At 36.3% G+C, this 14,231-nt stretch overlaps 1 protein-coding gene across 1 annotated transcript in view; it reads left to right on the top strand.

Moving 5' to 3' along the window:
- The window catches only part of LOC123235266 (aminopeptidase O (putative)), a 594,443-nt gene that overhangs the window by 84,114 nt on the left and 496,098 nt on the right, over nt 1-14,231 (top strand). Inside the window, exon 3 of the mRNA XM_044661380.1 lies at nt 6,349-6,514. Within this exon, the coding sequence (XP_044517315.1) occupies nt 6,349-6,514 (166 nt within the window). The remainder of the gene's footprint in view (nt 1-6,348; nt 6,515-14,231) is intronic.

Here is a 14,231-nt window from a genome sequence, read left to right as displayed (position 1 = left end):
TTATATTGCCTTTAATCAGGATGTAATGACCTTCCCTGTCTTTTTTAATCATATCTATTTTTACTTTGGCTTTGTCAGAAATCATAATAGCCACTCCTGCCCTCTTTTTCTCATTTGACGCCCAAAAGATTTTGCTCAAACACTGAACTTTAAACTTGTGTATGTCCACCCGCCTCATATGTGTTTCTTGTAGACAACATATGGTGGGATTTTGGTTTCTAAACCACTCTGCTATTTGCTTCTGTTTTATGAGCGAGTTCATCCCATTCACATTCAGAGTTATAATCATCAGTTGTGCATTTGCTGACATTTTCGAATCCTCCCCTCTTCCTACCCCCTTTTTCCTTATACTTTTTCGTTTTAAATCAGTGGTTTGTTATTGAGCAGCTATCCCTTATCCCCTCCCTTGATTAACTTCCCTTTCTAACCCCTCCCTTATTTTTCCCCCCTCTTTTTGTTTTTAAAGGCCTTATGAATTCCCTCCCCCTTCTTCTCCCCTCCCTTTTTTTGACCTCCCCACTCCCGTGCTCCCCTTGGTTTATCCCTTCTAACTTTCTCAGAAGGGTTAGATAAGAGTTTTATGTCCCAATGGATAGTATAGCTACTCTTCCCTCTCCGGGTTGATTACACTAAGAGTAAGGTTTGATTATTACCTCTTAATGCTCTCTTCCTCTCCTTCTTATAATGATATTTGTCCCCTCTCCCTCCCATGCCCTCTTTGTGTGTAATAGAATATCCTATTTTCTTATTCACTCAAGTTTCTCTTGGTGTCCCCTGCTATTCACCCTCTCTTTCCCATCCCCCATGTCATCTTAGCTTATTTAGTGTTCCACCCTCACCCTGTGAATTATTCTTCTGATTACTATAATAGTGAATATTATAATAGTGAATAGAGTTCACTACAGATAATTATACATAACATTTCTCTACATAGGAATACAGATAATTAGATCTCACTGAGGCTTTTAAAAAGGCAAATTTAAAAATTATAAGTTTTCTTTCTTTCCCCTCTGTATCTTATTTACCTTTTCAGGTTTCTCTCGGTTTTTGTGGCTCAATATCAAACTTTCCATTTAGCCCTGGTCTTTTCTGTGCAAATACCTGGAATTCTTCAATTTTGTTGAATGCCCATACTTTCCCCTGGAAATATATAGTCAATTTTGATGGGTAGTTGATCCGTGGTTGCAGGCCCAGTTCTCTTGCGTTTCTGAATATCGTATTCCAAGCCTTGCGATCTTTTAGCGTGGAGGCTGCCAGATCCTATGTGATCCTGATTGGTGCTCCTTGATATTTGAATTGTTTCTTTCTGGCTTCTTGTAAGATTCTTTCCTTTGCTTGGAAACTCTTGAATTTGGCAATTATATTTCTGGGTGTTGTCCTTTCTTGATCGAATGTCGCAGGTGTTCTATGAATCCTTTCAATGTCTATATTGCCCTCTTGTTGTAGGACTTCAGGGCAATTTTGCTGAATTATTTCTGTTAGTATGGAGTCCAGGTTTCTATTAATTTCTGGTTTTTCTGGAAGACCATTTATTCTCAAATTGTCTCTTCTAGACCGGTTTTCTTGGTCTGTCACTCTCTCATTGAGATATTTCATGTTTCCTTCTATTTTTTTCAGTCTTTTGACTTTGTTTTATTTGTTCTTGTTGTCTTGAGAGATCATTAGCTTCTAGCTGCTCAATTCTAGCCTTTAGGGACTGGTTTTCAGCTATAATCTTTCGGTTTTCGGCTATGATCTTTTGCTTTTCAGCCATAATCTTCTGGTTTTCGGCCATAATCTTCTGGTTTTCGGCTATAAGCTTCTGGTATTCCTTTTCAATCTGGTCATTTCTGGTGTTCAATTTGCTTATCAGTTCATTTGGTTTCTGAGCCTCACTTTCCAGTTGCAAGATTCTACCTTTTAAACTGTTATTTTCTTGCCAGATCTCTTCCATTTTCCTCAAAATCTCAGTTTTGAACTCTTCCATAGCTTGTGAGGAGTTTTCCTTATTTGAGGAGGGTCCAGATGCTTGTTTGTTCTCCTCCTCTGTTTGCTTGGTTGTCTGGATTTTCTCTGTGTAAAAGTTGTCGAGTGTTAAAGACTTCTTTTTCTTGTTGTTAATCTTTCTCTTCTGAACTTCCTGATACTGGGTAGCCATCTTTAGCCCAGCAGCTTCTCAGGTTTATCCTTGCGCTCAGGGTCTGTCCGCGGTCAAGCCCCCTGGTGGATCCCCTTGCTTGATCCTCTGCCGGAGGTTTTTTTACAAGTCTCAGGGCACTGCTTCCACAGTTGTACACTGGTCTGCCTCCACCAACGCCTCCTCGGAGCCTGAGCTCTGAGCCTGCCTGAGCTCTGCTCCCGCACTCTGCGCCCTAAGCCCGCGCTCAGATTTCGGGTGCATTCTTTGGCTTTTTGGGGTCCCAAATCTTGCTGCTCTCAGGAACAGGCCCCGGAGCTACCAATGACTCGATGGGTGCCCCAAACTTGCTCTATTTCTTTTTAGCTGGCCTCAGTGCTACAGGTGTTGTGTGTGGAGGGGTTGGGGGTGGGGTGGTTGCTCAGCCCGTGATTTAGTGAGAGCTGTTTCACCCCTTTATAGCATGGAAATGTCCCGATTCCACGTATCTTCCACGCTGTGCCCTGTTGTGGGGTTCCTCCGTTCGTCTGGACTTGTTTTTATGTCCCCTTGAGGAGTTTTGTGTGTTTTGGTCAGGAGAGGTTAAGAGCTGCTTCTTACTCTGCCGCCATCTTAACCCAGAACTCTGTCTTTGACCTTTTTAAGATATATACCTAGTAGTGGTATCTCTGGATGAAATGGTATAGATACCTTTGTTACTTCTAAACTCTTTTCCAAAATGGTTGGATTAATTTACACTTCTATAAGCAGCATGCTTATCTTACTAAAACCACCCCAAATACTTTTTGTACTTTTTATCTTCCTTACTAATTTGCTAAGTGAGAAGTGAAACTTTGGAATTGTTTTGGTTTCCATTGATCATTTTATTAGTATCTTGGAGTAGTCTTTCATATGTCAATAGTTTACACATTTCATTTGAAAAACTAATCCTATCCCTTGACCACTTATCCCCTGGGAATGGCTCATACATATTTATGTCTTAGTTCCATATATTTTTAGATATAGACATAGTTATACATAGACATGTGATTTCAAACTCTCATCAAGTATATATGATGTAAAGATTCCCTCCTTCCCCAGGCTGAAGTTTCCCTTTTTATGTATTCATTGATTTTTTTGGTGTAAAAAGTTTTCAAAATAATGAAAGAAAATTTTTCTTTTTTATATTTTATAATCTCCTCTATTCTGTGTTTGTTTAAACATTTTCTCCATAGTTATAGCAGTAAAAGGTACCTAATATCATTCTCTTGTTATTTTTTTCCCCAATACTCTGGACATATATTTGTTTTGATCTTACTGAGTGATACCTGGCATAAGATCTTGGTCTAAACTTTCTCTTGTATTATCATCACAATATGTCTAAAGCCATGCCAAATATAGTTGAGTAAGGATATGCTTGTGTTTCTTCAGTGCAAATAATTTTAGGTTTTGACTTCAGAATATTACCATTTGAAAAAAAAATAGAGTTAGATAAATGAAGAAAGGCACAGACATAACTTTCATAACTTTAATGTGAATGGATTTAATAATCCAATAAAGTGATTGAGTGACAGACTGGATAAGAAAACAAAATCTCACAGTTTATTGCTTATAAGAAACACATTTTAAAAAGAAAGAATCATATGCAGAATAAAAAATAAAGGGATAAAAAAGAATTACTATGCATCAAATAAATTAAAAAATCAGAAGTTGCAATCATGTTTTGAGACAAGACAAAAACAAATATTCAAAACATAAAAAGAGATTAATAAGGAAACTACATTATGCTGAAAGGAACTACAGTCAGCGGACTAATAGCTGTATTAAACTATATGCTCCAAATTCTTTAGTATCTAACTTCATAAAAGAAACATTTACTATGCTGCAAGAGTGCAGAATAACGAATTGCAACAAGTTCCTTTTTCAGCTTCAGATAAGTCTAGCAGAAAGATAAAGGGGAAATGTAGTACTGAAGAAATTACTGGAGACATTAAAGCTAAAAGACTTATGATATTTTCCAAATGGTATTGCTAAAGAGTATATAGATTACTCTTGTTCAGTCATTTTAAGACTGATAAACTTGATAAACCTTTAGCCAATATAATTTTAAAGAGGACAGAAAATAAAATTTACAAAGTAGCAAATGAACAAGGTGAAATTACAATACAAGAAAAAGCAAAAAAAATCTTGTTAAATGTTGTTTGCTAACAAAACTAAAGTCACAGAAGAAATAAAGAATGCCATAAAAAATAATCAAAATGACAGGTCAAATAGATATCTTAATTCAATCGCAGAAAAGGAAATAGACCTAGATGTAATGGAACCATCAAAGGAGAGGGAAAGAAACTAAATTAATAAGTCTTATGTACCCACAGAAGTATTCTGTAAAACTTTCTAAAAGTATACATATTACATAAATTATTCTCAAAAACTGAAAAAGAACACACCATATTGGAATATTTTTATGAGACCAATACCTAAATCAGTGAAGGATAAAATACAGACCTACAGTCTAATATCACTAATAGATAGTTGTTAAAATTTTGATATAAAGTCTTGTCAAATAGATGATATGGTTTATCCAAGAAATAATTTATTATGACAAAATTGAATTCATAACAGGAATGCAAGGATAATAATATTAAAACCAAAATATCCTAAATCACATAGTTAACTCATTATATGCAGAAGAAGCCCTTGACAAAGTATAATATTCATTTGTTCTAAAAAATCAACAACACAAAAACTCTTTAAAGAATAGGCATATAGGGGCCTTTCTTTAATATAAAAAAAAATCTATCTAATACCAACAGAAAGCATCATATGCATTGAGATAGAATCTTTTCCCAGGAAAAATGGGAGTAAAGCAAGTGTGCCCTCTTTCATCTTTTCCTGCTATTTTTTTATGTAATTCTAGAAATTCACTAGCAGTAAGACAATAAAAAAGAAATTAGAGGCACAAAGAGAAATAAAAAAGAGATCATATTGTCTTTCTTTGCTCATGATACGAAAATATATTTGGAAACTAGAGAATTAGCAGAGATGCTAATTGAGAAAATTAATAAATGCCACAATTTCCAGGGTACAAAATAGACCCTGAAAAATTGACAGTATTTCCATCTAACAGTAACAGAACACAAGAGGCAATAATCAAAAGTGAAATCCCATTCCAATAACTATAAAATATATAAAGTGTCTGGATTGGTTGATCTATCACAGCATGAAACTTAAAAGCTTCTGCACAGATACAATTAATGTTCCTAGGAAGCAACTGAACTGATGAAGAGTAAGGTAAACTTCAGCCAAGAAAATAATATACATAGTAACTACAGCAATGTAGACAGAAAGAACAATCACATACACAAAATCCAAAATGAATTTTCAAAATTGTAACAAATAAGCATGACTTGAAAGAAGAGATTCTAGAAGATATTTCTAATTAACTCCTTTCTGGAGATGAAATGTCCACACATGCTGCTTATTGCATGTATTTTCAAAGTTTTTTCATGTATTACTCAGCTATGCAGATTTTTCCTCTTTTTCTCTTTTGCATCTTTAAAATATTATTTGTTATTGGTCATGGCTGGGAGGGAGTTTGAAAGAGATGCTAGGGGAGTATGGTGAATCATGGTTCTCAATTTATGACAAAAAATGGTGGACTCAAGATAAAAAATTAGATAAATTTTTTTAAACCCTTACCTTCCGTCTTGGAGTCAATACTGCTTTAAGGCAGAAGAGTCGTAAGAGTAGGCAATGGGGGTCAAGTGACTTGCCCAGGGTCACACAGCTGGGAAGTGTTTGAGGCCAGATTTGAACCTAGGACCTCTCATCTCTAGGCCTGACTCTCAATCCACTGAGCCACCCAGCTGCCCCCTAGATAAATATTTTTGATTGTGTTCAATGACAGAATTAATTTTGATTGATCATGCATATTTGGTCAAAGAGTTATTTTTTCTGTTTTATTCCCACCAGAGGTGACAGGAGATGGGAGAGAGAAAATAAATTTTTGTTAATTTAAAAATTAAACTAAAATTTGAAAAGACCTCAGCTTAGTAGATATTTCTGATATCAACTTGGTAAGCCATAATCCAAATTCAAATCCAAGATAACATCCTTGTAGTTGAAATTACCTCCAAAGAGCTTCTATTGATTTGTCATTTTTAACATCTTCAACTATATTTAATGGAAAAGAAATACAGCTTCAGAGCCATTATTTGTACTTATATGTCCTGGTGTTCACTTCTTGGTTATAGGACGCTTGAGTTGGACTTACTATGTAACAATGCCAATGCCAGCATCTACCTTCACAATTGCAGTTGGGTCCTGGAAAGAAGTAAAGCCAGAATCCTGTTCATTGAATGAACTGTCAACTGTGACATCTTTTCCACCGTCCAAGGCAGACTACAGGTTGGTGCTTGAGTTTATGCTACACAATACACTCCTGAGAAAATAGTATAATCTATTCTTTCCAAGCCATTTTGAATGTGAGTTGTCATTGCCAAGGAACCCCAATCCAATAGGGATGGGATAAGATGATACTAAAAAAGACCGAGAATTAGAATGGATTTATTTCTTGTGCAGAAATATGTTTATACAGATTTCACATATTTCTGCATAAGTTTTGCAATTTAAACTTACACTAAGGTTTTTAGAACATTCTGTATGTACAAACATGCACACATTCATATATATACCTATGTATGCATAAGCATGCATACATATACGTGTACTTACATACATAATACATATAATACATATCTTCCTGGAGCCATGTATAGAGCTAACTGACAGAAGCATGTAGTAGATAGCCTTAAAGTCAGGAAGACCTGGGTTCTAGTCTTGCCTGACACATGCTTTCATCAGTGATCATGTGAACCTAGTAAAGTCACTCAGTCTCATAGTGCTCCAGTCATCTCTCTAAGACTCTAGGTTGCTGAATTTTTGTTGATCTGCATTGGTAAAGGGAGGTCCCCCACTAGCAGTTCCCAAAACCTGTGAAACCACAGGTCTAGATTAATAATGGACAAATAATCTATGGAGCTAGGCTAATATTTTTCAAAGTAAATTTGCCACAGAATGCCTTTGAATTTGAAATATATTTTTAGTCACTAGAGTGATGATTTTGGTGACTGTCTTGCCTTTAAGATCAAATACAAAATCTTCTCTTTGACATTTAGAGCCCTTCAAAATTCTCTTCCCTTTCCTGGAATGTACTTCTCCTTCTCCCTTTTTGGGACCCATAGATCTATTCAAGTCTTTAGTACCACTTCCTTCTAGAACCCTATCTTTATTCTTCAGTTTGTTAATGTTGTTCCATTCCCCATCCCTACTTTTCCTTAATGTCACTTTGTATATATCATAAATTTATTTACTTATGAACATGTAGCATTCTCTTAGTATAGGATAAGTTCCTTTAGGGTATGTGCAGGCTAAATTGGAAATAATCACTATAAGGGAAAGCCTGAGCTTTAAGGGGGATTGTGCAAGGTTATGGGTATGTGTTGGGACTGTAACTACAACTTAAAGAAAGCAAGAGAAGCCAAGAGGCAGAAATGAGGAAGGATAAAATTCTGGACTTGGGGGACAGACAGAGAAGATACCCAGAACCAGAAGGTGGGGGGAATGGAAAGAAGGGGAACATTCATTTATTTATTAACTACTCTATTATATCCCAGGTGCTGTGCTAAGCATTTTACAATTAATATTTACAACAGCCCTAAGAAGTAGATTCTATTATTATCTTCATTTATAGTTGAGAAAACTGATGCAAACAGAGGTTAAACAACTTGCCTAAGTCACACAGGTAGAAAATATCTGAGGCTAGATTTGAACTCAGGCTTTTCCTGAAACCAGATTCTGTACTATATTCACTGCTCAAGAGAAAGCAAAGAGGGCAGTATTACTGGATCAAATGGTATGTTTGTAGGCAATGTAAGATGTAACAAGACTGAAAAGATAGTAGGGGACCAGGTTATGAAGGGCTTTGAATGCCAAATAGTGTTTTATAGGTGAACCTCAAAGTGATGGGGAGCCACTATAGTTTGTTCAATGGGAATTCAATTGAGGGATTGGTGGGGCATAATCAGACTTGGTTTTAGGAACATCTATTTAATAGCTGAATGAAAGATGAACTGGATGAGAAAGAGATTTGTGGCAGGAAGACCCACCAGCATAATATTGTAATAGTCCACATGTGAGCTTCTTCACCGTCAGAGGAGAAAAGGGAGTATATATGAAAAGAATGAAAGTAAAATTGACAGGACTTGGCAACAGATTGAATATGGGAAATGAGAGTGAGGAATTAAGGATGACACCTCCTTTGCTACAGTGGTGGTGCCCTCAACAGTAATTTATAAGTTAGGGAGAGAAGAGGCTTAGGGGTAAAGGTAAGGAGTTAACATATTGAGTATAATAATTATGATTTCTAGTAGGTACCTTGCTATGCAAGACTGGAGATTAAGTGAAACATAAAGCTTGAATAAATAGATATGAGAATTGTCAGCATGGAGTTGATAATTGAATCCATTGGATCTGATGAGATCACTAAATGAAAATATAGACAGAGGACTCAGGACAGAGCCCTAGAGGACACTCACCATTAGAGGATATGACTTGGATGAGGATCCAGCAAAGGAGATTGAGGAGTAGTCATATAGGAAAGGGGAGAACCAGAAGAGAGCAGTGTCCCAGAGACCAAGAGAGAAGAGAATGATTAACAGTGTCAGGAGCTGTAGAGCAGTGATTCCCAAAGTGGGCGCTACCGCCCCCTGGTGGGTTCTGCAGTGATCCAGGAGAGCGGTGATGACCACAGGTGCATTTATCTTTCCTATTAATTGCTATTAAAATTGAAAAAAAATTAATTTCCAGGGGGATAAGTAATATTTTTTTCTGGAAAGGGAGTGGTAGGCTAAAAAAGTTTGAGAACCACTGCTGTAGAGTGATCCAGAAAGATGGGGTTTGAGATTTGGGACTAAAGAGATCATAAGTAACTTTGGAAAGAGGTGAATAATGAGGTTGAATACTCAACTAGAGAGTTAGCAAGTGAGAGGAAAGGAAGTGGAGGTGTCATTTGCAAGAAAACCTTCTCAAAGAGCTTAGCCATGAAGGGGAAGAGAGATATAAGATGATAGTTATTCAGAACAGATAGATCAAGTGAGATTTCTTGAGGAAGGAGAAATCATAGACAAGCTTGTTGGCAGTAGGGAAGTGTCCAGTGGACAGGGAAAGAATAAAATTAAGTGAGGGAGAAGGAATGATAGAGGGGACAATTCTAGAGAAGATAGGATGAAATGGGATTGCTTAAACAAGTAGAGGGGTAAACCTTGGCCAGAAGGAAGGCCACCTACCTCAGAATATGAGGTGGGTAAAGAAAGAGATAGAGATAGGAGGCTGCTGAATTTTGTGAGATAAGAAGAGGAAATAAGGGAGCCCTCAAAGAATGGCCTCAATTTCTCAAGTGATATATGAATCTTAGCTGAAATGGTGGGAGTAAGGAGAACCATGGGAGATTTGAGCAGGGATGAAAAGGTTTGGAAAAGGAATTATGGTGAGTGGGATATTGAGTCAATTAAAGAAGTGTTAAAGCATTGTTTTGTCACAGTAAGGACCCAATTGAAATTTCATAACATTCATTTGTAGTATATCTAATTGGCATGGTTTTGTGATTTTTTCCCCCAGTTTTGTTCAGTAGTATGTAAGTAGGAGCAAAGATAATGAACATATGTGAGAGTAATCTAAGGCAGAGGCTTTGGAGGACAAGATCAGTACAAAGATATAGTGCAAAGAACTGAACAGAAGAGTTCAAGACAGAGTTAAAATGGTTCACTAAAGGGTCAAAATGGGGAAGTGAGGAAGGTGTAGTCAGTGAATTAGTGTCTCTTACCCCACAGGCAGGAAAAGGCCAGGAAACAGGATCCTGCATATTGTGCCTATAAGCAAGTTCCTTAACCTCAGTTCCTTCTTTGTGACCCCATTTGGGGTTTTCTTGGCAAATGTATTGGAGTGGCTTACCATTTCCTTCTCCAGTTTATTTTAAAGATAAAGCATTGAAGCAAATGGGGCTAAATGATTTGCCCAGAGTCACACAGGTAGGAAGTGTCTCAGGACAGATTTGAACTCAAGAAGGTGAGTCTTTATAACTACAGGCCTGGTACTCTATCCACTCTGCCTCCCAACTGCCTTTCTTTTTTTATAGTGAAGAGTTATTTTTAAGCTTACTAGAATGGAAATAGGAACTTTTTCTTTATGGGAAAATATATGTTTGGTGGGAGGGAGACAGGGAAATGTATAATTGAAGAGAAAATCATCTTGATTTTCCTGTACACCCTGGTTATTATTTAAAGTTGTTAGCATTTAAAGGTTGGAGGCTTGTTCCTTTAATGTACAGTTTCCATGGAATGTTCAGGGATGCAAGAAGAAAAATGTCCATTTCCTCTGGGCATTTATGCCAAGAAAGTAGATATTCTGTATAGTCTCCAATCATACCTGACTCTAGCCCACTGTCATTTGAAATTGGACTCAGTTTTGGGCCTTTGACCTGTTACTCATAGGTTAAAGGGAGGAAAGATAAGGCATTAACGCCTGACCTGATCCTGCCTCTTGCATTTTTCATCCACTTTGTTTTTCCATCTGGATGTTTAGATTTACCTCTTTCAAATAATTGTATATTTCAGTGGAGGCTTTGCAGCATTTGGGGACCTGATAGAATATTGCTACCATATTAAACTAGAATTTAAAATATTTAAGGTCTACAGAGATGTATAGGCATAGCTAAAGGCAATAGTCCTATAAGCACATACCATTTTGGGTCTTGATTTACTTTGATTTATCATAGTCAATAAGGCCTAGGTGATTCCTAAGGGATATTGATCTTCCTCTGTTAAATAAAAATGTACTATTATGGTTTTATTAGTTTACATTTGCTTAGTGCCATTCCAATTGTATTTCTCTTCTGTTTTTCAGGGTCTGCCTTTAGAAGTTTCAGGGTCATGGCATATTTTTTATTCACTAAATCCTTGCTTCTTTGCTACTCTTTCTAACAAAAGTATCCTTTAATGCCAAGTGCAGTGGTGTTTCTGATTATGTTCACATCTGGTCTCCTTTGCCTTGCTCCTCCCACCACTTCACTCCTTCCTAAAACCACCAAATCATTTCACATAAATGTAACTTTTACAGGGAGTCTAATATGCTACAGGTTTTCGTTTGCCTAAAGTTTTCATCTGGAGTCCAGAAATTTGGCCATAGTGTTTATAGGTCACTGAACTTTTGATCACTCTTCATGTGGATGAAATTAAAGAAAATACATTTCTTCTCCGAACATTTTAGTAAACAAATAAGTTGTTAGGCTGATAAGGTCCAAACTCTCTTAATTTTATTGAATTTTATGAACAGAAATATAATAATCGCTAATCACTAGGAAATTCTTCTACAGTGTGACATTTTTAGAAAACATTTTCTTTTTTTGAACCCAATTGCCTAAAATGGGGTATGGACATAGATAAAATTTCCAAAAGGTAACAAAAATGATGAAAATTGGAAAATCTGGATTATCAAAAAGGCCCAAAGATATTAAAGTTATCAGTGGGATTGAGTTAGTCATTTAGATTATGTTGAGGGTTAGTGAACAGAAGCTCAATGTGAATGAACAATGTGATTTTAATTTTGATCTAAGTCTGCATTAAGAATGTCCAGAAAAAATGAAGTAATACTCTTACTATACTCTGTCCTGGTCATATTATGTCCAGAATATTATATTCTGGGTAAATGAGTTCTGCATTATGGTCCTGGATTCTGTCTTATAGAAAAGATATTAAACCGGAGACTGTCCAGAGGATTGCTACTGGAATGGTAAAGAGGCTTTGCATTCCTGCCATATAAGATTGTTTAAAGAAACTAGGAATTCTTGGCATGGAGAACAGAAAATTTAGGAAAGACATTATAGCTATCCTCAAATAAAATCCCACCCAACCTTTCTTTCCAACCTTATTAGTTATCATGACTTTCATCATATTCTTTAGTCCAGCCAAACTGTCTTTCTTGCTGATTCTCATATATGACCCTTCATCTCACATGTCCAAACCTTTTGCTCTTTTTTACTGACATTCATCAATCACTCAATCAGTCATTAAGTATTTATTAAAACCTGCTTTATGCCAGGCAAAGTACAATAAGTACAAAAAAATGTATGAAACTCTGCTCACAAGAAGCTTGCATTTTAATGAGAGAGACAAGTATATGTATATACATACGCACATACATATGCAAATTGTATATATGTGTAATGCATACATATATGCATATATGTCTCAACTAAAATTATTGGTAACTTTGGAGAGAGTACTTTCAATTGAATGATATAGTTGGAAGCAAGTCTGCAAAGGGTTTAAAAGAGAGTAGGAGAGGAAATGGAGGCACCTAGTATAAAGAACTTTTTCAAGGAGTTTAGCTAGCCGAGGAGGAGATATAGAAGGATAATTAGCAGGTTGGTAGGATCAATGGGATATACTTTTTTAGGGATGAAGAAGATTTAAGCATGTTTGCAACAAAAAAAGATGTCAGGAGATAGGAAGATAAGAGAGGAAGTGGAGGTGATAATGAGACAACCCATTTGAAAAGATGAGAGATAATGGAATCAAGGGTTTATGTAGAGAGATTTTACCTTGGCAAGGATGATTTCAGAAAAATCTGGAATGACTTATGTGAACTAATGCAGAGTGAAGTGAGCAGAACCAGAAGAACATTGTACACAGTGACAACAATATTTCTTGATTAACAGTTGTGAATGACCTAGTTACTATCAACAGTACAGTGATCCAAGACAATCTCAAAGACTCATGAAGAAGAACGCCATCTTTCCTCTGAGAAAAAACTGATGGAGTCTGAATGCAGACTGAAATATACTATATTTCTTTTTCTTTCTTATTTTTATTGCCATTTGAGATCTCTTCCACAAAATGACTAAGATAGAAAAATGTTTTGCATGATTGCACATGTTAAATCTATAACAGATTGCTTACCATTTCAGGGAGGAGGAAAGGCAAGTAAGGAGGGAAGAAGGGTCAGAAGATGGAAGAGAATTTTGAATGCAAAGCTTTAAAAAAAGAATGTTAAAATTGTTTTTACATATAAGGAGGAAAATAAAATATTGTTTGAAGAGAATTAACTAAAATATTAAAAAGAGGAATGGAATAATAGGAAAAATGTCTGAGTGATAGATGAGATGGGAAGGGAGAGATCTTGATGAATAGCCTCACTTTTTTCAAGCCAAGAATGTGGAGAGAAGGGGAGATTGGAGTAGAGATGATATGGATTGGAATAGTTACTGTGGATAATGAGATAGTGAATTGATAGGGAGGAGAAGAATTTCTTTGTTGCAGTGAAGGTCCCAGTGAGATTATGTAACATAAATTTTTAGAAGATTCAGTTTTCAGTTTTCAGAAGTTTTATGATTTTCTCTAATTCCATTTAGCAACATATGAGTAGGAGCAAAGGAGGGAGATAGTTGCAGTAATTCAGGATTGAAGTTTAGTTCACCAAAGGATTGAAGACAGAAAATAGAAGAGTATAGCCAGTGTAGGAGAGAATTTCCGGGGGATAAGCAGAGGGGTTATAAGGACTTTTGGCCTATTTATCCTGAGATACCCTGTGCAGTAGTCACAGTGGCCTGAGCCAATTACTTTTGGACTAGATTTGCCTAATTAACATTAGGATTATAGCTTGGTATTTATTTATTACTCTACTGTATCAACTAATGATGCCTCTCAAATCAGGAAGTACTTCTGCCTTGATGAGACTGACTCATTAATAGGCCCCAGCCATAACTAACCCTCTAACTAAAGATCAAAAAAAGAGGGGACCAGCCTGACCATGTTTTGTTTCCTATATAAGTTCCCCCATATGACCAATCCCTGGCACCATTTTTCACCCAAGAACAGCTCATTTCAGTTGCCTGGCATCTCTTGCTTGAGTTCTTACTTTCAGTAAAATGTAGCTTCTCTCTCCATCTCTTTTAATCAAGTCCCTTCTTTTTCTTTTTTCTTTTTTCTCTTTTCTTTTCTTTTCCTTTTTTCTTTTTTCTTTTCTCTTCTCTTCTCTTCTTTTTCCTTCCTTCCTTCCTTCCTTCCTTCCTACCTTCCTA

This window comes from Gracilinanus agilis, chromosome 1, assembly GCF_016433145.1.
Source record: "Gracilinanus agilis isolate LMUSP501 chromosome 1, AgileGrace, whole genome shotgun sequence".
Classification (NCBI taxonomy): domain Eukaryota; kingdom Metazoa; phylum Chordata; class Mammalia; order Didelphimorphia; family Didelphidae; genus Gracilinanus; species Gracilinanus agilis.
This window is presented reverse-complemented; position numbering and strand designations above follow the sequence as displayed.